At 39.9% G+C, this 26,155-nt stretch overlaps 1 protein-coding gene across 2 annotated transcripts; it reads left to right on the top strand.

Annotated features, from left to right (window-relative positions):
• The first annotated feature begins 668 nt into the window (after positions 1–668).
• LOC122062051 (protein yippee-like At5g53940) lies at positions 669–25,668 on the top strand. Of its 2 annotated transcripts, XM_042625686.1 has the most exons (5): positions 674–995; positions 4,499–4,542; positions 5,846–5,954; positions 25,225–25,280; positions 25,388–25,668. In XM_042625686.1, the coding sequence occupies exons 1-5, from the start codon at positions 900–902 to the stop codon at positions 25,464–25,466; spliced, it is 384 nt and encodes a 127-aa protein (XP_042481620.1). In that variant the 5' UTR covers positions 674–899; the 3' UTR covers positions 25,467–25,668. The 2 variants fall into 2 exon arrangements, with proteins under 2 accessions (XP_042481619.1, XP_042481620.1); XM_042625685.1 differs by lacking the exons at positions 25,225–25,280; positions 25,388–25,668 and adding an exon at positions 19,374–19,526 and having other exon boundaries at positions 669–995.
• Positions 25,669–26,155: the final 487 nt, after the last annotated feature.

Below are 26,155 nucleotides of genomic sequence, written 5' to 3'. Positions count from 1 at the left end.
TAACCCTTTACTTTGTAATAAGATTTGATTTAATTAAACTTTACTTTGTAAGTTAACGGTCATATTATTATTATTATTATTTATTTATTTTTTAAACGACCATACTCTCATATCATTTCTCTTCTTTATTAAAGATTTGCTTCACATATTTCTGGGTCTTCAACCCATGTAAGAAAAGAATTTTTGGATAGATATGTTTAAAACCCATTTATACTTAAATATGTCCGTAGCCCGGTTAAGACTTATTTAAAGTAGCCCGATTAAAGCCCAACCCCACCAACCCCATTGTAAACCGCACCATGCCCCCCAAAGCTAGGCCTATTATATAAACAAGTATTCACGGTGCATGACTTCCAAATGGTTAAGCCCGACTAGGCCAGACTGAGACCGGTCCGACCCAACCGGCTGACACTTGACACCCTATATCCATTTCCCTCCGAATTTGAATTGAATCAGCCAAAAAATCGCTGGCTCAGAAGGGAAAAACAGAAGTTGAGCTGCTGTTCCCTGAAAAAGTCCGATGGTTTATAAAGAGGATGATCTGATCGGCTGATCCGATTTAGTGCCAACAGATTCGGATCGTCAGGAATGGAGGATTCAACGATCCGATTCCAATCGGGCGATTCAGTCCGATTCCAGATTCTTGAAACATTCTAAAACTGAGCCAAAAACAGCCGAGTGGAGTCTGGGGATCGATACATCCTCTTCTTTCTTTGGTTGTGTGTGTGTGTGTGTGTGATGGTTTCTGAATGAATCATCGTTGCAGATATTGAAGTCTTCAATTTCTTTGAGATTCAACTTTGGTGAAGCTTTTTTTCGTTTAATTTTCTTTTGGGGTCTCGTTGTTGCAGACGAAGTCAAAACCATTTGGGTCTATTTGTGCTGTTTCATCACAAGCGATGGGGAGGGTATTTCTTGTGGAACTTGATGGTAGAGTTTACAAATGCAAGTTCTGTCGAAGCCACTTAGCCCTCGCCGATGACCTCGTCTCCAAGGTATTTCTTCCGCCTTGTCACCAATTACTTTCCGCTTTTCTTCTTCTGATTGTTGTCAATTCATGATATTAATTGGGTAAAAAGATTGGTTTAAGGGGATTTCCAATTAAAATTTAGTTATCTATGATTTCGAACTGATTGAAGCTACCACTGAAGTGAGCTATACGAAACTGTCAAACGACAATATCAAGGTTGACATTTTAATTTTCATTTAAGAAAACGAGTCTTTTTGTTTATGTTTGATGGGTCTAGGTGAGAGCTTCCCAATGGATGATGTGTTGGAGTAAGAAAATTTCTTTCCTATGGCATCTGATGAGGATTATAGGATTGTGAAACGGCTAGGTTTTGGTGAGCCATGGTGTGGCTTGTGATGGGTTTCATGATTGATGTCTTGATGTTTTTCTTGGTTTTTCCATTCGGTATGGCCTGTCGTCCCACAGAACCTTGCCGAATTGGGAGCTTTGGATGTGTTGAGATGATAACTGGCTTCAATTGATTTGTTCCAATGGCTCTGTGCTGTGGTTATAATCTATCTTCATTGCTCGTAGAAATCCATGCATATTTATATTCTTTGATAGTGATATGTAATTCAGCATGGTGATTTGAATACCAATTTTCCATCAAGTCTCTTGGGATACAAAATACTGAGCCTTGTCATTTGCTTTAAATTGCATATTAATGGCCATGACATTTTGAATCCTTTTCCATTGAGGAAACCCACATGGACAATGCCATGGTTTATGGCCAGTCATCGGATTGAGTGTAAACAAAGTGAGAGTGCCTGCCAGAGTCAAAGATGGAAAATGTTAGAGAATACATAAAGGAAGTAATCTTTCTGCCATTAGAAATAGGGGAAATAAAATATTTTCATTTGTAATCATACATATGTAATGACTATGCTAGATTGAAAACTTGCTACTGATCTTTAATTACACCCCTTTGAGTTGGTGCATGATAATCAATCATCTATAACTTCCTTAGCATTAGGGCAGTGAATGAACTGGATATTATCTACCTACGTATTCGGATCCAGCCCATTTATCCCAGACACCGGTACACTGATATCCTATTCGGTTAAGGTCTGATCCGTTTATGATACACACACATATATATATATATATATATATAATATAAGGCTATATAAATAGAGTTTAACATAACAATAGGGTTATTTATGGAGAAATATTTTATAATGGATTATAAGTAAAAACATGTGATAGTAAGTGAAAGAAGTTAAAAATTCTAGCCATTTTAGTGGGATATCTGATTACTGGATCCGTGTCTGGATATTTATGTGGATCTGAATACTGATATATGGATTTTCTTATCTGCTAAACAGATCAAATACGATCCGGCCAGTTTTTGGTCTATTTACATCCCTACTTAGCATGTCATACAACTTAGATTCGCTGATGTCTGCCACCTGTTCTGCTATCTGGATATTGCTGTGCAGAAGTGGCCAAATTAAGCTTTCCTAGTTCTCTTAGCTACAATGATGATTAACCACAACAGGTCCTGCCCAAGGATTTAGTTATCGGTAGATACCGATCCAGATCGGATCAGATCGGTGCGGATCAGTCACTTTTGTCCTTACTTTTCAAAAAAAGTACAGTTTCTTTGCGGTTTTACCCCTGAAACAATACTGGTAACCAATCCGGATCGGTCAGGTATACGGCCGATCCGATACCGATACCGATACCGATACCGATACTTAGAACCATGGTCCTTCCCTATCATGTGGAGCTACACTTTTTTTTTTCCCCACAATTTATTGAACTTGAAGACCCAATTCAGGCAGAAATATATTCAACAAAAGGAGTTCACACATTCCATGTGCTTTGGGTCTAAATTCAATTTGTACATTGGATCTTGCAACCACGTACTAGTTTTAGCTCGCCTTATGTTACTAGATCTCAATCACCAAGAAGGGTTTATTTTATTGGAAAAAAGCCTTGGGGTTCGGTTATGTAGGGGTTGTGCCTTTGATTTCATGGGTTTTCTTTGTAATAAGCTACTTGAATGGGCCTAAAATATGGGTAGAAAGTAGGAAAATGAGATTTAATTCATTTGTTTAGTTAGAGTCCAGTTTTAAACCTTTTTTCTTTATTATTTCAGTTTCCGAGTGAGTTTATGTTTCCCAATTAGTTAAGGATTGGGTTAGGCATTTCCTTTTTAGTGTTTTGAGTCTGTTTTGAGTCTTCTATATAGGTTTGTAAGGGGATACAACAATAGACACGAATTTGATTGAATGAAATTTTCTCTTGCTGCTTGCAAAGATTTGCCTGAGATAGGTTGTATAAATCAACTGGGATAGTTGAGAGTGAGAGACCTAGGCTGAGATAGCCATTCCCCTACCCGCCTTTCTTCGGAAGCCAAAGGTCACATTCTTCTTTTGCTATTCGTTGTTTTACAAGTGAGTAGTTGTTTACTTTTGTTACCATATTTCATTCTATTGTTACTACTGCTGTCAAGTAAGTATTATTCTTAATTTTATTCAACACGAACCCTAGTTTCTAGAAGGTTGGATGTCGAATGTTTTTTGGATTAGGGAATGCAGCCATCCAATCGAGTCCAACTTTTAACCAGACCTTCCATTTCATCAAAATATGATCTGCTTCAAATCTGAGACAATTCTGACGGTCAGATCTGAAGATAATTCTGTTTTTTCCAAATCTGCCCCTACCTCGATTAGAGCTGCTGCTTAGGTCATTTCACTTCTGAAATCGAATCTATTTTCACTACTTATTTATGTTACTGATATTGGATTAATTCACATCTGAAATCAGTGATCTAACTTCCCTTTTGTGAACCCTAATTTTTGTGATTAAATTACTGTTTTACCCCTTCCCTATAGTTGTCAGAATTCTTCCATAATCTGGAATTTTATTCTCTATTTTCAATCCTGTCTGGTACTGTTTTATTCCTTTAAATCAGTTCTACATAACCCCCTAAAGCCATAACGTCTGCAATTTGTAACCAAACCTGTGCCCAACATCTCTAAGTTCCTCTTTCCATGGCCATGTCTAAAAATTTTTAAATTTTGAAAATGTGATGTGCGATTCCTGTGAGTGCATGAACTAGATGATGAGTTAATGACACTTATTATATGATATTAATTTCTGAAAAATGAGATGCCCAAGGTGAGTGAATGAACTGTGCATATTAAAGCCATGTTGTTAATTTCTAGAAATCCCATGCCATCAAGCTGGCATACTGGAGTATTCTCGAGCTTTTATCTCCTATTTTTGTATTAATCTGATCCTCCTCCATACATTTTCCCCCTCTCGTATGTTTGTTTTCTTTTGAGGACAAAATCGGCTGCCTTACTCAATACAAGAGAGTTATTGAACTTGACATGTTTTTTTGTACTTGCCTGGTTCCTTTACAGGATGCTAATTTCAATTGATTTATTGTTGCATGTGTATTTTAATTATTTTTAAGTTGAACTTGAAATGCTAATCTTGTTGAACTGATTGGGCTCCACTTTCTTGTTTATGAACCAGGCTTTCCATTGCCGCCGGGGGAAGGCATACCTTTTCAATACTGCGTGAGTTCTTCACAGTTTCTCAAGATGGTTTCTTCCTTCCTCCCCCCACCACCACCACCAAAAATATATATATATATATATATATATATATTTCATTTGAGCACTGATATACACATTTTGTTGGTTAGTTTACTTTGTAGCCGACCCCATTTAGTTGGGATAGGGCCGAGTTGTTGTTGTAATTTACTTTGTAGTTTCATTAATTCATTGTAGATGAATTAATTTATGTTGGTGTGTCATTATATTCTTTGCTTTTTCTAGCCAGAATAAATGTTTGATAAATTAGTTACAGATGCAATTTGACTCCATGGTGTTCAAGGTGTATTTCAGAGCTTCTACGGTGGTGCTTTAAGTTATTATTTGAGCCCCAAGTTTAGCCTGGGGACGTGGAACCACCAAAGCCAAACCTTAAACCAAATTTCTAGATTTTTTACTTCCATTTTGTTATGTTAGTTCTGTTATTTTCTAAACTGCCCATATTTCATTCACAAGTTTCATGTGGATGGAACATCTCAAAAACATTGATATTTTGATGTTTGTCTCTTAGTATTGTTATTTATTACCGTAACTTTTCTTAGAATTGTACGTGCAAAGAAGTTTTAATGATACGCCTCCTGTTTGTGACTATCTTGTCATTCATTTGGTTAGTTGATACAAAATTACAGGGAAATTTTTCTTTTCTCTTCCTGACAATCTGTTGCTCACCACCTGCTACTACCATGATTAATTTGAGAAATGGTTTCATCCATGCTTATAATCCTTCCAAACATTTTATATTCCAATGTACTGCACAAACATTTGACACGTTGGAGGTGCATGCAAATGCATGGAGAGAGAGAGAGAGAGAGGGAGAGAACATCTGATCTTACATGATGGAGAAACCTAATTTCCTTATTGGGAATGACTATGATGTACAGGCAGCTTATGTGCCCCCATTTATTTTTTTTCTCATCTCAGCTTTTATTTATTTATTTATTCTTTTTTGGGGTGGGGGGGGGGGGAGTGGGGTTTGGGAGCAAGGTTTCTTCATATCCTTGACCCATTCACATTACGCTAATCCATCACTTTACACTAATTCATGTGCCTTCCATGCTATTCATGCACCAAATTGGAGATGATTTTCATTGCAATCATTTTTTTTTCTTTACCTTCTCAGGCCTTAAATGTCCTGGAATATTGGTTCATATTTCTCAATTTACATTTGCAGTGTCTACTGTCTGAACTCTTATCACTCTATTATGAAGCTTTGAATTAGCATAAAGTTTAACTTATTACAGTGGTTTACTGAGATGTCTTGTTTCAGGGTGAATATCATAATAGGAGCAAAAGAAGAGAGAATGATGCTCTATGGAATGCATACTGTAGCTGATGTATTCTGCTGCTGCTGTGGACAGATAGTTGGCTGGAAATATGTAAGCTCTTGCTCTCACTACGCCCCCCTCTTCAACCCCCATCCTTTTTGTTCTGGAAACTAACCTCTAACCTCCTCTCCTCTTTATGGACTCTGGCTAGTGCCAGCAACCACTTGTGACTCCAACAAGGCCCAGCAATTCTGGCCAATAAAATAGAAAAAAAAAGGAAATAGAAGCCCTTTTCATATTGAAACTTCCCTACCTTCTGTAATATTGTCCTTCTGTCAACTTTTTCCATCCTGTTCTCTCTTGCTACTGTGTGGTGCCAACCTCTCCAACAATTGGCAAATAAGAAACCTGCATCGAATGTTGCTTGTCCCAGTATCACGAATGTCAACAAAACCTTTTTGTACCTAACATTCCCCCCACCCTCCTGGGCTAATTACAGTGGCTTTGATACAGAATCAAGGTTTCAGCACAAGTATGCTTGCCATAGGAAGACCAGGCCAGAATAATGGCCACCGGTTCATCTTAGTTCAGTTTAGACTAGTTTTCTGGTTCAGTTTTCCATATCTGGTTCAAACTTGATTGGTCGATTGTGGGCTGGAGAAGTTAAATTGTAGTTGGCAGTTTTCAGATTGCAAGTGAAATTGTAGGTTAGGGGTTTTAAGGAGAAGCTATAAATACATGTATTAGCCATAAGCTCAAAACATGATTTGATGAATGGAATTACCTTTCAGTCCTTTAGTTCTATGCGATTTAGACCACCTATTTGCTGTGTAACTGGTAGGAAAACCTTGGTGGGATGCCAAGTCTCTGATTCAGGTGGGACTTCTGAATCAGATATCTTCCCTTCTTATTTTTCTTATCTTTTCATATTCTTTTAATCAAATAATAGGTCAGTTCATCAGGAAAATTATTTTGGTCAGTTTTCTAGTTCCCGTGTTCCAATTGCTTTCAAATTTTATTATTATATTCTGTTGTTTGAATTGAGTACTCAACCAAAATTTTTCCACATCAGGCCAGTCTTTCTTCTGTTTTAATTTGAATATCTGTTACTGGTTCCTAATTCTCATTACTGCTAGCCTGGTTTATTGTTAGTTTCTAAACCGTATTCTTAGGTGATTTAGGATGACAATATTGATACCAAATAATGTGGTTTCTAGAAAACCTAAAGGTTAAGGTATAGAAACCAACAGAAAACTCCTAACTCAGGTTAAAAAGAGTAAACCAAAATTATGAGAAATTAAATATCAGATGATCAGTAAGTTGGATCTGGTCAAGTTTCGAGTCGTGTGGCCTAACAGTTATGGAGAATAAGTCATCAAAGAATGAAGGCAACCCAACATTTTGATTTAAAAATATGGTGGTTTCATACTTGGAATAGGTAACTTTAATTCAGACATAAAATTGAGAAATCAGGATTTTACTGGTTCAAAGCAGAAATTTATAGATTCGATTATTACCAGAAATCAACCAGGGAACAAACCATGATAAGTAGTGATGAAATCCAGTTCTAGCAAGATAATATTTTGAAGAAGTAGAAACAGGACACTAATTTCGATCACAATCATAAGAGAAAAAGAAGAAGATAAGAAACATAAGAAAAGAACATAATCACAGACTGGGCATCCCACTGAAGTTTTTTGGCACCTATCAAGGTTATCCTGAATCTCACAACAAATATGTACTCTAAATCTCACAGAACCAAAGGGCTGAAAGCCAATTCTGTTCATCAAATCATGTTTTGGACCCATTGCCAATACATGTATTTATAGCTTCTGCTAGAAACCAAAAAAGGATTGTTTATGTTTGAAAACTTTCAGGTACATTTGAATTGGACTGCAGAATGCGAACTTCTCCAGACCATAATTGACTTTTGTAAAGGGGGGGAGAGAGAGAGAGAGAGTCCTGCGATTTGAGCAAGGGAGTCCCAATCAATTAGATTGGGGCTGCCCACCTTCATTCATTAAATTGATCAGCCATTACAAGACCTACTAGAAATAGGACAGACCAAAACAGAGTAGGAAACTAATACTAGCTGCAAACTTCTAATAGAACTCAGTCCTAATAGGACTATGAAAACCCAAGGAAGGAGTCTGCGACTTGTGCAGGACTCCTCTCTCACGAGACACTTCTAACGCTCCACCTCAAGCTGGAGCATAGATGTTAATCATGCCCAACTTGTTACAAATATAATCCACGCTACTACTCCCCAAAGACTTAGTGAAAACATCTGCAAGTTGCTCTTCTGTGCGAACGTGACTTGTAGAAATAACTCGTTGTAGTTTTTCTCTAACAAAGTGACAGTCAACCTTAATATATTTTGGCCTCTCATGGAACACTGGATTTGATGCAATATGGATCGCACCTTGGTTATCACACCATAACTGCATAGATTGGAGTACACCCAAACCCAAGTTTTGTCAACAGCTGCTTCAACCATATTAACTCATAAGTGACATGAGCCATGGCACGATACTCAGGCTTTGTGCTAAACCTAGCCACAACAGACCGCTTCTTGCTCTTCCAAGACACAAGATTACCACCAACAAATGTACAATGCCCAATAATTGATTGCCTATCAACAGGAGATCCAATGCAATCAGCATCATAGAAACCCTCAATACGATCATGTCCGTGATCAGAGTATAGTAGACCACGACCTGGAGCTTTCTTGAGATATCTCAGAATCCGAATAACGGCATCCCAGTGAGACATCCGTGAAGACGGAAGAAATTGACTTACGACACTGACAGGGAAGGAAATATCATGCCTAGTCACTGTCAAATAATTAAGCTTTCCACCTAATCTTCGATACTTCTCAGGATCATCTAATAAATCACTGCTCTTAACTATGAGCTTCACATTTGGATCCATAGGAGTATCCCCAGGCTTGGACCCTAACATTCTAGTCTCTGTCAGCAAATCCAGAGCATATTTCCTCTAGAGAGAGGGGAATACCTTTTCTTGACTAAACAACCTCAATACCCAAGAAATACTTCAACCGTCCTAGATTCTTGGTCTGAAATTTCTGCTATAGATGTGTTTTCAGACTTTGGATCTCGTCAATATCATCTCTAATGATGATAATATCAACATAACCAACCAGAAATATCCTTCTTATGCCAAATTTCCAATAGAACACTGAATGATCATTGTCACACCTGGACAGTTTGAACTCACGAACCACATCAGTGAACCTACCAAACCATGCTCGAGGAGACTGTTTCAAATCATATAAGGATTTCTTTAGTTTGCACACCATTTTAGACTCCTGAGCAACAAACCCCGGTGGTTGTTCCGTATAGACCTCTTCATGTAAATCACCATGAAGAAAAGCATTCTTCATATCGAGTTGATACAATGGCCAATGAGAAGAAGCAACAAAAGATTTCAAAATACGAACAAAAGCCAACTTGGCCACAGGAGATAAAGTGTCCAGGTAATCATCCCCATTCACCTGTACATAGCCCTTGGCCACTAACCGAGCCTTCAACCGAGTAAGAGAACCATCTGGGTTTACCTTAACAATTTAAACCCATCGACAACCAATAGTGGACTTACCCCGAGGTAACCGTACAAGATCTTAAGTATGATTTGCATCCAATGCCAGTAACTCCTCTTCCATAACTATCATCCAGCCAAGACTAGACAATGCTTATGCAACAGACTTAGGAACAGGATGAAAAGACAAAGTGGAGACAAAAGTATGAAAATTGGAAGACAAACCAGTATAAGAAACAAAATTTGAAATGGGATGTTGGGTACAACTCTGAACACCCTTATGCTATGCAATGAGAACATCAACATCAGAAAGAAAAATACTTGGATTAGGGACCGTAAGCGAAGATGACGAGGTCGGGACCATAGAGACAGGGGGTACTAATTCTATACGAAGATGACGAGTATAGATGATTGGACCAACTGGTGGTGGGGCCACTACTGTGAAATTTGGGGCACCACTGGTGGTGGTGGTGGTGGTGGCAGTGGCACCATTGCATCTGTGGGATCCCGTGGACAATTATGTTGAACAACATAGAAGAGAAGATCATCATCCATTTCAGACAACAACGGACTCATCCGGATAAGAAACAGACTCAAAGAAGGAAACATCAACAGTAACAAAATATTTCTGAAGTGTTGGGCAATAACAACGATAACCTTTTTGAGTATATGAATAACCCAAAAGGATACACCTAAGAGCACGTGGATCCAATTTTGACATACTTGGATGATGAGCATGAATAACACAAAACACAACTAAAAATATGAGGAAGAATAAACAAAGGTTTTAGAAGCAAACAACAGAGAATGGGAATAACACTCTGTAAGGCTGTAACAATGATGAAGGCATTCGGTTAGTAATATAACAAGCAATTAAAATAGCATCTGACCAAAATAGTTTGGATACCTTCATCTCAAATAAAAGAGACCAAGCAACCTCCATCAAATGCCTATTTTTCCTCTCAACAACACCATTTTTTTGGGGTGTGTCTGAGCATGAAGGTTGATGTAGCATACCACAATTAGCCATAGACTGGGAGAAATGACAAAAAAAATATTTATTGGCAGTATCATTTCGTAAAATCTTGATAGTTGAATTAAACTGATTCTGAATTACAGAAACAAGTGCGTAAAAAATAGGGAACAACTTAGAACTTCATTAAATGAATCTAGATGACTCTGAAATGGTCGTCAACAAAAGTAACAAAGTATCAAAAACCTAATTTGGAAGTAATGGGACCCTATACATCCGAATGAACCAAAGAAAAAGGGTGCGCAGATCGTTTATTGACTTTAGGTGGATAGCTTACACAATGAAGCTTTCCAAACTGACACGACGCATAATCTAAATTGGAAATAGAACAGAAACGAGGATCAAGCTTCAGTAAACTTTGTAGAGACGGATGACCTAGTTGGCAGTGGATCTGATGGGGGTTGGGAATACCTGAACATGCATTGGAAGTAGAATTATCCTAAAAGAGATAAAGCCCCTTAATTATGCGGGGTCTACCAATCGTCTTCCTTGTCGTAAGATCTTGAAAAACACATGAATCAGGAGAAAAAGTTACGGAGCAGTTGTAAGCTTGAGTAAACTTACACACAGATAAAAGATTAAAAAGAACAGACAATAACGACAAAGAAGAGTTAAGACGAATATTTCCAGTGCCTTTGACTTTAACAACAGATCCATTAGCCAACATGATTATAACAAAGACTCTTAAAAAGAGTAAAATATACCTATCATACTATACATGATTTGACGCACCTGAATCAACTATCCAGGGTCGAGAAGATGAAGAAAAACATGCAGTAGCATTACCTGTTTGAACAAAAGTAGTGGCAGAAGATTGAGCAGACGGAGTCTGAAACTGAGTATACTGTGCAAGTTCTTCATCTATCATCTTGACCGTTTTTCCTTAAGATTGTTTAGGCAGAGAAGGCTGAGAAGACTCAGTAATTGCTGTTGAATTGGCAAACTGCTTCTAAGGGTTGCCATTAAGTTTTCAACAAAAGCATTGGATATGTCATGGTTTACCACAATGGTGGCATGTTCATGCTGCTCCTGAGCCATATGAAGTGTTGAACGTACCAAAAGGTTGCCCCTTACTACTTCCACTACTAGCAACCTCATCTCTATTATTCTGAGACACAAGAACGGAGCTTTCCGCTGGTGTAGGTGCAAGATCATGAGAATTTTCTCGAGCTAGGACTTGAGAAAAGGTGTTTGGAAGACAGGACTTTTTGTCACCTCCAAGAATCTGAGACCTAACAAGCGGTCTAAGACCACCCAAGAAACCCATAACTACGAGCTATTCTCACTGGTTCTGCATCTTCTTAACATCACTACAAATATGAAGTAGAGAGTTCAACTCATATATCCTCCCAGCAAAGTATTGAGTTAGAGGTCGATCCTTCCGATCAACCCTATAAAAATCCTGAGATAGCTCATAGATGCGAGAAAGGTTGTTTTGTCCTGAATATAGAACATTCAGATAATCCCACAACTCCTTCACAATATTGATGTGAGTAATAATATCAACGATAGAGTTATCCATCGAGTTCAATAGCTGGCCCAAAATACGTGCATCAACAGTATCCCACGTAATATCAGTCGTAGACTTCATCTTTGCAAGATGATCCTGTTGGTCACGACCAGCCACACAATTTTCTTCCATTGTTGGAAATTGGCAGCTCCTGCAAGTTTCTTCTCTGTAATTCTATGAGAGGATGAGAATATCACCTCAAGCATTCTTTGGCTCAGTGTCGACCATTGATGCAAGATATAACATAACACAATGTTGATTCACAGAGAATAGGGAATCAGAAACAAATCACACAATTTATTGATCTTGTGCAACTGATCAATCCTAATAGGAGAACAACTGAATCTTCAGACAAAATTCCACCAAATCACTAATTCATGAAGAATTAACCCAAATCGTAAAACCCTAATTAGGGCAAATCTAGGGTTACCTGAGGTTGGAACTGTAGGGCTCCAGTGGTGCTGAAACTTGGATCAAATGTTGCTAGTTTGGTGATGAAGAAAACCTCCAAAGGATTTTCCAAGCTGAGCTTTGAATAAGAGGATATTATCAAAATCGATTTTGGCAGAGTGCCAAAACCTTGACAACTTTGATCGGTTTTACCACTCCTTGAATTCTTCAATCTTCAAACCCAAAAACCAAACTAGTAACCACTAGTAAGTACTTTGAGTTAATCCTTCACACCATATGATTGATTACAGTTAATCAATCCATAAAAAAAAAAAGAAGGTATTCTAGGTGATGAAACCACCCCCTCTGTAAATCATAAAGCTTAGGAAAAAATGTGTTACCCTTCAAGAGCACATTATGAGAAGTCGAGAACTGAACGGGTGGCAAGCTGAGAGTGAAAGGCAACGATACCATCCCTGAGGAACGATTTAGACCTGACTGAGCCACCAATCTGGTCCAAAGTTGACAGCAAGCCAGGAGCAACTTGACCGACCTCCTCTACTGAAGAAGCCCGGACTACCGAGCAGCTAGCCAAAGCATGAGGGAAGCGGTGCAAACATTCTGTCACGTAATAATCTAAAAAAACTTGACAAGTTCAATGGTGCTAGGGCCATTATTGATTAGAAGGCCCAAGGCCTCATCAGCCAAGCGGCACGCGTAGCCGTTGTTCAACAATCGGACTAACCAATCTAGGTCGCTCAGCAAGTGGACCACTAGTCCCAGGTCACTCGGCACAAGAGTCTTATGAGACCCAGGTCACTCAGTGCAAGAGTCCTACGAGTTCCCACACTAGGATATGCTTTAGTGGGTATCCAGGTCCGACACGTGACTAATGAGCAGGGAATAGACGTGTCCTACTCTGGAAGGATTCTCGAAGGGATATCAAATCTTCCCTATAAAGAAAGATATCTCGCCCTATCCTCTTGGATATGGTCATTACATGAAGATCCCATAATATGGACGTCTCTCATATTCACTTCCCTATTACAATCTTGCTATATTCAGACTCCTACCAGCATTAGGAAGCGACCAAAGCGGGACTCTCACTCAATGACTGCCATCTTCAGCTATAAATACCCAGTCAAACCCTTTTCCAAAGTATCAAACTTTTTCTATTCTTATTGGAATAATCTGTTTTGTAGAGAGATTTGACTTGGGCATCGGAGAGTCCCAGGTCGGAGGCAAGAAGGCTGATGTGGCACCTCCCTATTCATCAACCCGTCAAAAGGGGGTCTTTTCAATCACGAAAATTTGTTGCCACCTCAGCACGTCCCCGGAAAGGCTGCGGCACATTAATTGCTAGGGGAGAGAAATTTAAAAGATGAAAGGTCAAGCCCTTGAGGCGGTTAGCATTCCCACAAGACATAACGCTTAGCCACAACAGAAAGGAGCCGCATTCCCGGCTGCAAGATGACGAGCCGAAAACTCCAACCGTCCACAAGTAGGATGGTAGAAGTGGGGGCAATCTGTTATGGCAAAACTGTGCTACCCTTAAGAGCGCACTGCGAGAACAAATGGGTGGCGAGCCCGAGTGCGAAAGGCAACAATACCAGTCCTGATGACCGGTTTAGACCCAACCAAGCCACCTACCCGGTCCAAAGTTGACAAGCAGGCCAGAAGCATCCCAACTGACCTACTCTACTGAAAGAGCCTCGACTACCTAATGTAGGACTAGTATTGACAACTCAACTAGGCCCAAAGTTGCAGGACACTTATCAAAGAACAACCATTCAAACACCAAATAATTCAGCAACAGAATAAGAACTAACTGGAAGAAATAAACAAAGACACTCCAATCGATCTCAGTATTTCAGCAGTTCTGTAACTGAATGGAAATCAGGGAATTAAGGACTTAATTCACCAATGAATGAACTGAATCAATAAGAGAACCATGCCTAAAACAATAAGCAAACTTTCCAGAACAGCCAATTCAAACTTCTGGGCAGAAAACTGGGTTAACTGAAATCGACTAGAATAGGGAGATTTCTTATAACTATCAATCCCCAGCTCTTATTAACCTAGAATTTGGATCGAACCACCCTCTCCATTGGTGTGACACTCGACCAGAATATGGGAGCCATCAGGTGGCTGGTTGGTCTGGTAAGTGATGGTCGGTGCACAGGAATTCTGGAAATTTCAGAACAGAATTAAGAACAAAACAGTTCTGTTACCTGAGATGGTTGCAGATAATATAAGAAGAGTTCAGAAGATAGAAGGAACCACTCGGGCTTCTCACCACAGAGCGTCGACCAGATCAAACACTAGTCCCGTAGCCTTGATCAGACACAAGACAGTCCCAGCAGAGACATAGCAGGGGCAGCAGCAATTCTTTTGTTCATGAAAATCGTGAGGCTTTGAGAGAGCCCTTATCTTTATTTATAACTTTGATGGGGGGTTTACAATTTAGAAACTAACTTTAGTCACTAAAAACTGAAATTGGAGACTTATAAAAATAGCAAAGTCTTCAAGTTACCAAAACTGGAAATAGAAACTAGGAATTAAAAGCTACTGAAATTAGAAACTATTAAAACTGAAAATAGAAACTAATAAACCCCATCAAAGAGAATCGTTGGCCTTAGTCCTTGCCCGGGCCGACTCCCCTTTTTCTCCTCCTCTCATACGTCCTTAATGCTGCATCACTACCGAGCGGCTGGCCAAACGCCAACATGAGGGGAGCAGCGTAGACGTTCCGTCATGCAATAATCCAAACAGATCGACAAGTGCAACGGTGCTAGGACCATTACCGATCGGAAGGCCCAAGGCCTCATCTGCCAAGCGGTGCGTGCAACCGTCATTTGGGATAATTAGTTCAGCAATTGGACTACCCAATCCAGGTTGCTCGGCAATTGAAACACTTGACCCAAGTCGTTAGGCACAAGAGTTTTACGAGACCAAGGTCACTCAATGCAAGAGTCCTACGAGTTCCCTCACTTGGAACACCACCCCACAATTGACTTGGACTGCAGGATGTGAACATCTCCAGTGCACAATATGACTAACCAAGTCTGAATCAGATCTGTAAAGGTGAACAATAAAATTAGTCCAAACTGAATTAAGGTGAACCACAAGCCATTATTCTGGCCTGGCCTTCCTCTTGCGAGCTTACTTGTTCTAAAACCTTGATTCAGGTATGTTTGCTGGAGCTAGAGGTCTTTTTTGGAGTGATGGAGTTAAATTTTGGTTGGAGGGGGAGAGATGGAAGGGGTTTTAGTCCTTGGCTGGTGTTGTAATAATGGGTTTTAGGGAAAGTGTCAGTTACCAAATGGACCCTAAGGGTTTAATTGTCTTTGTAATTCTCTAGAACCTTCTCTCCATTGTTATAAATAAAGAGGGCTAGTTTCATATTAGACACAAGTCATTACCCCATTCAATATGGTATCAGAGCCATAGGATCTGAAACCCTAAGGGCTCTCCCTATTCTCCATCTCTTTGCCTCTTTCTTATTTCTCTCTCTCTCTTCCAGCGTCTCCTTCATCTGCGCCTCCCTCCATCTCTCTTCATCTGCTTCTCTCTCGTGGTGGAAGCTTCTTAAACCACCAAAAGGGTTTCTAGCCTCCATCCATCCTTCCCTTGGGCTCTCAGGCTCTCAGACTCTCCTACAATGATCTGAGAGACCCATAACCTTTTTTTTTCACTTTTTTAGGGTTTTCTCCTTGAGAACGTTTTTTTTTTTGCCGGGATGCTTCTTCCCTGCTCGATGCTCCGATCATCTTGATGTTTGTTGCAATTGGTCTCTTATCCTTGTAGTGGTATGTACCGACAATTTTTCGTTTGAGGTTCTGTTCTAGAGCTATCCCCAAAATCGTTTTCTCAGGGTTTTACCCTTTATCGATTTTTGGGTTTTTTAGCTTTTTCTGGTTATTTTGGTGCTTTCTCTATCTTGGGCTAGTGTCTCTTCTATTTGCACAGCCCCTTTGAGTAGCAACCATTTCTACCAGCTCATCTGCTTCTATTGGTGGAGGCCATAGTTGCCACGGCGTCGCCAAGGCAACGATTAGGCGTCCCGATGGTTTAGGGTGACCAAATCGATTGACCGATTAGGTTCACACACATTAATCGATTGCCAAGGGTCGATTGGCGTTGCCAAATTGTCCCTGGCGACGATTAATGTGGTTGAACTGAAAAATCGGTCGCCATTTTGTTTTTTTTTTTTTTAAGTTTTAATTTTTAATTAATAAATTGATTCCATTTATATTAATGTTATTGGCAGGTGTATTTTGATTCTTTTTCTACTAGTTCTATTGGCAATTGGCAGGGATAAAATTGTCATTAACCTATACCAAGGAAAAAAAAAATATTTCACTTAAAGATCAAAGAAGGTCGCGACAATTGACACTTCAGTCTTTCAACCCTTCTTCAACCTAGTTCGAACTTCGAACCCTAAGTGAACTAAGTGAAGACGGAAGGGACTCTCCTCAGGACCTCATTTGCTTCGGCGTGCTATTCCCTTGCTCCGGCGTCGCTGCTCATCTGCTCAGGCGTCGCTAGGTATGTTCTTCTCTTCTGCTCTTCTTCCCTGGTTTATTGCCTCTTCTTCTCCTCTTTTTTTTTTTTCCTGGTTTATACTTTATCGCCTCTTTCTCTTCTTCTGTTTTTGGGTTTTTCGTCTCTGCCCGGGTGCCCTTTGGTTTATCGCTTCTCGTCTTCTTTCTTTTTGGTTTATTGCCTCTGTTCTTCTATTCTTCTCTTCTTCCTTTTTCATGGTTGCTCCTACCTTGCGGCTGCGAGTAGCTGTTGTCTTTAGATTTTTTTTTCCCTATCTTGCAGCAAGACTCTTCTCTTCTTCTAACCTTCTTCTTCCTCGCCTCTGGTATGAGGTATCAACTTTTCTTCTCTTCTTCTCTTCTCTTTTAATCTTCTTTTTCCTTGCCTGTTGCCTCTGGTAGTCTGGTTTGTTCGACTCTTCACCTCTTCCCCCCCCCCCCTTTTTCTACTACTAATCAGTCTCTTCTCTTCTTTTCTTCTCTTCTTCTAATCTTCTTCTTCCTCTTCTGTAGGTCACTCACACACACACTGGCACATTGCTATTAATGGGATATTAACAAAGTTGCTCCTGCCATGCGATTAGCTACTGTCTTTGGAATTTTTTTTTGTAATGTTGTATTGCCTTTTTCATTGATGCAAATTTTCTAGCAGTCATGATTGTGGTCTTCAATTACCAGATTTTCCATAGTTAAGAACCATGTTCTGTATTGTGGATTGTATTAATATTAAGCAAGGTAAGTCTATGTGCTGCTGGTTCCCAATATACTTGTGTTAAACTGTTAATTCGATGGATATTTTCTAGTTCTCTTCTGTTGCAATATATTTTGACAATGTTTATTGTGATATATCATATTTGTTTCATATAATTTTTTTACAAATTTATAATAATATCTTTTTGGCTATGTTGATTTTTTTACGATTTGATGTTACTTAATGTTGGTTTTATATGTTATAGGGTATATATTATAAGCTTGTAGAATGCTAAATAACTTTAGAAAATAGGGGAAATAAAGAAATAGCATACTAAATAACTTAAGAAAATAGGCAAAATAAAAAATGACATATGGGCGATTTGACCGCCATGGCAACGCCATAACGAGCGATTCATCGCCAAATCGATTAGCCACCCCTCTACTGCCTTGGATCGATTTGACGCCGTGACAACTATGGCGGAGACACCACGACTCTTCCTACCTTTCCTCCTTGTGCTATCAAGCTTGATGGCACAAACTACCTTATGTGGTCACGCTTGGTCTGCATCTCCATCAGGTCCCGTGGCTATTACGGGTACCCATTGGAACCACGAAGCATCCGATCATCGGTACTGAGATTGACAAGTGGGAGTGTGCCAACTCTTTGGTTATAGCCTTGTCAATTCCATATTGCCACAACTTTCGCGTGGCTATCTCCTTGACTCCATTGCGAAGATCTAGAAGTATGTCTAGGATATCTATTCTTGGATATGGAATGATGCTCAGGTCTTTGAGCTTAACCAGAAGGTTCGTGATTTGAGGCAGAGAGGGCTCACTCTGTCACAGTACTACTATGAGTTGCATACACTATGGACTGAGTTGGATTTCTCATTTCTATAAGGAGTATACTCCTTCTACCCCTGAAGATATCACCAAGTTTCAGAAGCGAGAGGACAAGATCAGGGTCTATGATTTTCTAGAAGGTCTGAATGTGGAGTTTGATCAGTTGCGTCCCAGGTTTTGAGTCATGACCCCTTTCCTACCTTGGATCAAGTATATGCTGTGATCTAATTTGAGGACAATTGTCTTACCACTATGCTTCCACAGTAAGCTGCTACTCCTACTGAGAGATCTGCACTTGTTTCTGGCACTCAGTCCCTTGGTGCAGCCCCACAGTCTGGTGGCTTCCCTACTAGGACTCCAGTGAAGCGCGATTATTGTGGGAAGGAGCATCATGCCAAGGAGCACTGTTGGAAGCTTCATGGTTGTCCTGTTGATACATTTGAAAAAGAGCGAGAGAAGGGTCGTGTTGGTACTTCTGGGCAGGCCAACCATATTGAGAGCCCTGACTCTGACTCTGCTCTTAGCTCCTTAGTAGTCTCACTATCATCTGATGAGCTTACTGCCCTCTGGCGCCTCTTGACTCGTCCAGACTCTCTTGCATCTGCCACTGCGAGCTTTGCTCATTCCACCCCTTCTGGGTTAGGTATTTCCTTTTGTGTCCATACTATGTCTATCCCTTCTACCCCTTAGATGATAGACTCTGGGACTTCTGATTATATGACAGGCCGCTTGTCTCTTTTTTCATAGTACACTAATTGTCTTGGTAATGGTAAGGTCAAATTGGCTAATGTGACTTATTCCACTATTCTGGGTAAGGGCTCTGTTAGGTGTACCCCTCTTTATCGTTTTCTACTGTATTGCATGTTCCTTCTTTTCCCACTAACCTTTTGTCCATTAGTAGCCTTACTTCTAGCCTTAATTGTAAAGTCACATTTTTCCCGTCTCATTGTGATTTTCAGGATCTGGTGACAGGGGCAATGATTGGCTCTGGTGGGGTACATAGTGGTCTCTATCTGCTTGATGATGACTTGGCATTGGTCTCTGGTCAGGCTCTTCAGACATCTTCTACATCACCTCCCATCTCTGAGTTGCTGTAGTGGCATTGTTGGTTGGGACATCTCCCTTTGGGAACTTTAGCTAGAATTATTCCTTCCTTTAAAAATTATAATTCGAGTTAGTATTTTTGTGAGGCATGTGTTTTGGCCAAACAAACTCGAATCACTTATTCTGTTTCTGGAAATAAAAGTGACTCCTTTTTCATTGATACATTATGATATTTGGGGTCCATCCCGTTATGTGTCTGTCAATGATTATCGGTGGTTTGTCTTTTTTATTGATTGTCATTCTCATACTACTTGGGTTTATATGATGTGAACCAAAGGCGAGATCTTTTGTTGCTTTCAGCAATTTCACCGTATGGTTCAGACTTAGTTTGGTGCTACCATTAAGATCCTTTGAAGCAACAATGGCCCAGAATACTTTGAAGGGTCCTTTCAAGCTTACCTTTTCGGTCATGGGATGATTCATCAGACTAGTTGTATAGATTCTCCGGCTCAGAATGAGTTGCTGAGTGGAAGAATCGCCACCTTTGTGAGGTAGCACGCTCTCTTATATTTGAGATGCTTGTTCCTCCCCAGTACTGGAGCGACATGATTCTCACTGCTGCCTTTCTTATCAACTGAATGCCTTCTCGGGTACATGCCTTCCGCTCCCCTTTGGATCTTCTCCAAGGTTCCGCTGCTTTTCCTATTCCTCCTAAGGTATTCGGTAGTATTTGCTATGCTCTCGATCATCATCCTTATGGAAAGTTTGATCCTCATGGTCTCCGATGTATTTTTCTGGGGGTATGCTCCTACTCAGAAAGGCAATTGGTGTTTTCATCCTCCTACTCGGTGTTGGTTTGTGACTGTGGATATTGTCTTTCACGAATCTGCGTCATACTACACTGTGACAACTCTTTAGGGTGAGTTTCCTTCCATTGTGGAAGATGTGTTGTCGTCTCTTGAGATTACTATCCCTATTAGTATCCCGTTTCAAGGGAGAGTGACACTTCTGCTTTTCCTTGGCTGGAGATACGTGTGTATAGTCGCAGAAAGCATACTCAGACCACTACACATCCAGCATCTACCCTACCATGCCAATCGTCTCCTCTCGAGCCTGATCTTGCCCCCTGGTAATTCTCCTCCTTCTGTTGATTAGTATCTTGAGTTGCCTATTGCTGTTTGTAAAGGCATTAGGTCTTATACTTTACATCCTCTTGCTAAAATTGTTTCTTATGACTCTCTCTCCTTCCTATTATAGTTTTGTGTCTTCTCTTTCCTTTGTGTCCATTCCTCATACCTGGAAGGAAGCGAGTGCAGACTCACAATAGCAGGCAGCTATGGTTGAAGAGATGCAGGCTCTGAAGAAGAATGACATATGGGATCCGGTGTGTTTTCCCTCACAAACGAAGACAGTTGGATGCAAGTGGGTCTTCACAGTAAAACAGAAGGCTTATGGTACAGTGGATCGGTACAGGGCCGGACTTGTTGCTAAAGGCTTCACACAGACTTATGAGATTGACTACTGGGAGACTTTGCTAAGATGAACACAATTCGTGTTATCTTGGCTTGTGCTGCTAACTTATTGGGATCTCCAACAGTTAGATATGAAGAATGCCTTTCTTCATGGGGAACTTGAGGAGGAAGTGTATATGGACATTCCTCCTAGGATCACTTGTTCCAAAACCCAAGGGAAGGTATGCAAGCTGAAGCATGTTCTGTATGGGTTGAAAATCCCCTCGTGCTTGGTTCGGACGTTTCCATAAGGCTATGGTCATTACAGGTTACTCTCAAAGCAATGCCGACCACACTCTGTTCATCAAGAGATCTAGTGGGAAGATCGCTATCCTAATAGTCTATGTAGATGATATTGTTATGACTAGTGATGATCTGACAAAAATCTCTCACCTCAAGAGATATTTGAGTGAGGAATTCGAGATCAAAGATCTAGGACAACTTCGTTACTTCCTCAGCATTGAAGTTGCCAGGCCTTCTCGTGGGATCTACTTGTCTTAGTGGAAGTATGTGCTTGATCTTCTTTCTAAGACAACTATATTGGTGTGTAAGTTGACAGACACTCCTATGTAGTAAGGAAGGTCGTCTTGTGGATAAGGGTAGATATCAGAGATTAGTGGGGCGGTTGATCTATCTCTGTCATACACGCCCTATCATAGCATTTTCCGTCAGCTTGGTTAGTCAGTACATGCATGATCCCTACTCAACTCACATGGAAGCTGTGTTGCATATTCTCCGGTACTTGAAATCTGCCCCAGGACGTGGCATCCTTTTTTCTCCTCCTGATCACCTTAGGGTGGAGGCCTTCACAGCTGTGGATTGGGCAGGTTTCCCTGATGACCGCAGGTTTACTATTGGTTATTGCACCTTTGTTGGTGGTAACCTTATTACATGGTGAAGCAAGAAGCAAGCCATGGTTTCCCGTTCAAGTGCTGAAGCAGAGTTCCCTGCTATGGCACATGGCATTTGTGAGCTCCTTTGGCTTTATGGTCTTCTCACTGATTTGGCTGTTCCTGCTACCCTTCCCATGAAGTTCTTTTGTGACAGAAAATCTGCCATTAACATTGTTCACAACCCTGTCCAGCATGATCGAACCAAGCATGTGGAGATCGATCGACACTTCGTCAAAGAGAAGCTGGATATGGTCCGTATCATTGTGCCTTTTGTTCCCAGTAATGAACAACTGGCTGATGTATTTACTAAGGTCTTAGTAGTAAGATGTTTCATCCTATTATCTGCAAGTTAGGCATATGTGATATTTATGCACCAACTTGAGGGGAAGTGTTGTAATAATGAGTTTTATTGGGTTTAGGGAAAGTTTCAGTTACCAAACGGACCCTAAGAGGTTTAATGATCTTTGCAGAGAACCTTCTCTCCATTGTTATAAATAAAGGGGACTAGTGTCATATCAAACACAAGCCATTACCCCATTCAACAGCTGGAAATGATGAGATAAATAGGATGGAGGAGATAAGGGTCTTTATCTTGATTCATAGCCCTAGGTCACTGTCTAGTTACAAAACATGTTATATGTTGTAGAGAATCTGGGGTTACATCTATTTATGTCCCTTCTCAAAGATTGCTTATTTTTGGACTGACAGCATGGTTGGATGTTTAAATGTTTCTTTTGGATCATGTTTTGGTGTCTTGTTCACCTTGTAAACAAATCATCTTGGAATGAATTGTCAAGTTCATCAGCAATGCTAATTTCTGTCCAAGGCAACCAATTAGGTTTTGGAACCCACCCAGTGATGTGTCTGAATCCTAAAAGATATCTCATACATTGGCTGACGGGCAGCACCAATTTTACTCACTGATAGAAATTGTTTAATGGTCCAGATGCTAGGGATGCATTTGAGGCTAGTTCTCTGTACTTGTATAGCACTACTCTTACTACCACTCAAGTAGTAGCAATGGTGTGATTGAGGCACAAACTGTAGAATTCAGTTGGTGTGTTCAAATCTTCTGTATCACCTTAACCCTGTATCAGGCCTCATTCTGAACATATGGAGGATGATGTGGTCAGTCTCAAGCGTTGAATATATGGAAACATCTGGATTGGCTGCATGTTAGATTTGGGGACTCCAGTTAGTTATAAGGCCGCCCTTTGTTGCATTCTTTTCCTTTATGCAACAGTATAAAATTGATTGATGGAATTCATATTTTCATGATCCATAGAGCACTCCATTGGCACTGGAACTTGACACCTGAGTAAGAGAGGCTATGGCCTATTTTCTGGGAATTCATTGGGCCCCATCTGACCTGCAAATTGTCAGTTATGAGGCCTGATACAGGGTTTATGTGATATAGTGGATTTGAACCCAAATGGTTGGCACTATATAAAAAGAACATGAAAAAAAGAGCATGGAAATTGTTTCATAGTTTAATTCAAGATTCTGAAATATGAACAATTTTAAAATTGTGTCAGGCCTGTTTGAATGCTATTTAAATGCAACTGTAACATCTGAGTCTTACCTAATTGGTGTGGGAAGGAAATGAGGTAGAGAATATTTTGGTGGCAAGAGAAAATTTTCCCCCTTGCCTGATGATGATAATAAGAGGAGCATCATTATTACACACGTCCCATTGAATTATTATTATTATTTTTTGGGTGAATGGAAAATATATTAAAAGAAAACCAAACAAAAGCCAAACAGGCTATCCAAAGGGGGCAGCACCCCTAACAAAAGGAACAAAACAATTATTAAAAGAATGGTACATCAAAAGAACCGGGGGGAGGGGGGACATCTAAGCAAAAGGAGGATGCAACAAAAACAGGGGAGAAGAACGAAAAAAATTAAAGGACGGTGGTGGAGGGGAGGAAACATAAAACAGAAAAGGATGATTAAGAGCCAGAGGGAGAAATAAGAGGAAGATCCGAAGAAGAGGCTCTTGTTCCTTACAGTGTCTAGGCTTGCAGACAAATTGTTAGAAGTTTGTTCTTGATCTCAAAAGTGGTGGCTTCCCAGATCTACTTAATAGAATGTGTTTAAGAGGACCATCTCCTTTTATTTCTTTCCCACCACATATGATGGATCACAACACTAAATGCCAACTTACCAAGGGTGATGCTTGGAGATTTGTCACTGAAATAAGATCTACCTCCATTCTCTGTCTAAAGGAAGGATAACTCTAGGGTGGGGCCAACACTAGCTAAGAATACCTTTCCAGATAGAGTTGGAAAGAAGGAAGGAGAAGAATAGGTGATCCACACCTTCGAAGAGTTCCAATAAAGTCAACAGTAAGGAATTGACAAATTTCTCTGAAGGAACTCTTGAGTAGGAAGAAAATTAGTCATAGCTCTCCAAATGGTAAATCATTGTCTAGGGATATTGGAACTAAACCAAACCATCCTACACCAGGGAACTTTAGGGGCTTTAGACCTCACCAAATTCCAACCAGAATAAGAAAATTTCTCGGAAGAAGTAGCAAGCCATGAACTAAGTCCCCACTACCCATAGGTTTCAATTTGATACTATGAAGTTTACTCCAGACCCCAATGAGATTATGGGAGTTGCTAGGGCCAGGAAGCCAAATACCATCACAGATAATGTAAGACACCTTGGTCGTTCTATCATATCCAACTTATATCTGATTCTATTGCCATATTTGGAAATGAGAACACTATCAATGTGCCTATTGTCAAGCTAAAGGAAAAACCATCATCAATACCTGTCTGAATAGGATCACAAGCAAGATGTCTATATTCAAGAATCATTCTCTAGGTCTAGGAAGCATTCATAGGGCACGAGGCAATCCAGATAGAGTCAGACTTGAGGCATTTAGAATATACCGAATCAACCCAAATGAAGTGATATTCCAAATGAGCTTAATGATGCCAGAAATTTTTGTTTCCTTGACCCTACGAAGCCCAAGCCCCCTCATCTTTCGGTAGACAAATCCTATCCCAACTCATGGCATGAAGAAATATTTGAGCTCTCTTGCCCTTTCCAAAGAAAAGTGGATATAATTGACTCAATCCTGGAAGAAATATAAGATGGAAAGACCAAAGAGTTTAGACTAGTAAATATAAGAATCTTGCATAACTGATCTAATATTCATCCTGACCGAACAACACAACCTTAGTAAAAAGCAAGTGTTGCATGTCATATGTCATGTGTCATTCGCTAATTCTGGATTGAATCTTTTGCATGATTTCATATCACTGTTTCTGGTTACATACAATATTGAAAACATGGAATTTTTTATTTAATCATTTAGATGAGCTACTTATTGGTTTGGTTGCTGCATTCAGGAGGTGGCACATGATAAAAATGAGAAGTACAAGGAAGGGAAATTTGTTTTGGAAAGGTAAAGATGTTAATAGGTTTTCCTTTTGTTCTCATTTCTGGTTGTATACCTTCTCACTTGTTTTCCCCACTCCCTCTTGTGATGTATTTGATTCTGTGATTGAACAGGGGGAGGATAATTGATGGAATTGACTCAGAATTCTACGTGGATACCTGCCCTACCATGAGCGATGGTGAAGATGCTTAGCAACTATTAACACTTCTGTACAAATTTTTGTATTAGATAGCAGTGAAACGAAGTGTAGTATGTCTATAGATAATAAAGCTTGTTTGTTCCTTATATTTATTTTTTCTGATCTTGGATTCAATGTGAAGCTGGGTGGATGTACGGTCATTCTTGACCCGAATTTTGGATTTGGTCCATCTTAAGCAATGGTGCGTATATCATACTTGTCTGCGCATAGGTGCTGCAATTATGAATTGTAAGACATCTAAATGTGCTTAGTCCTGTGTGCTTCCTTGCCCCACAAGCTGGGTTTTCTTGCATTGCCATTTTCAACATTGCTATGAGGTGCATAACATATTCAGATTCGACTCCTTTTCCATCATGTAGGTATTTGCATGCCTTCCGTCAACCCAATCTGGAAGATATGATTGTTGATAGAACCTGCTAATTTTCTTGCTACATCCTGTTTGAAGTAAAATTGAAGAATCCGGTTACCCAGCTGAGTGGGGTCCTAAAAGAACTTGGGATCTTTTGCGATTGTCTTACTTGGAGTTAGTCTGGAGTTGTAATTCTAACCATTGGTGGATGGTGTATTGTCTAGATTGGCCACTTGCTAATTTCAAAACCAAGAGTTTATAATTCTCCCATTTGTCTTGAATCATACAAGTGCTTTCAAGTGTTTATTTATTTATTTATTTTTTTTTGGGGGG

Source organism: Macadamia integrifolia, chromosome 14 (genome assembly GCF_013358625.1).
Source record: "Macadamia integrifolia cultivar HAES 741 chromosome 14, SCU_Mint_v3, whole genome shotgun sequence".
In the NCBI taxonomy this organism is placed as follows: Eukaryota; Viridiplantae; Streptophyta; class Magnoliopsida; order Proteales; family Proteaceae; genus Macadamia; species Macadamia integrifolia.
This window is presented reverse-complemented; position numbering and strand designations above follow the sequence as displayed.

What these genes read in the sequence shown, in the direction of transcription:
- LOC122062051 (XM_042625685.1), top strand. Translation starts at nt 900, where the DNA reads ATGGGGAGGGTATTTCTTGTGGAACTTGATGGTAGAGTTTACAAATGC. An exon ending in GCATACCTTTTCAATACTGC is followed by an intron (nt 4,543 to 5,845) that starts GTGAGTTCTTCA and finishes GTCTTGTTTCAG; the next exon opens with GGTGAATATCATAATAGGAG. An exon ending in AGATAGTTGGCTGGAAATAT is followed by an intron (nt 5,955 to 19,373) that starts GTAAGCTCTTGC and finishes TGTGATTTTCAG; the next exon opens with GATCTGGTGACAGGGGCAAT.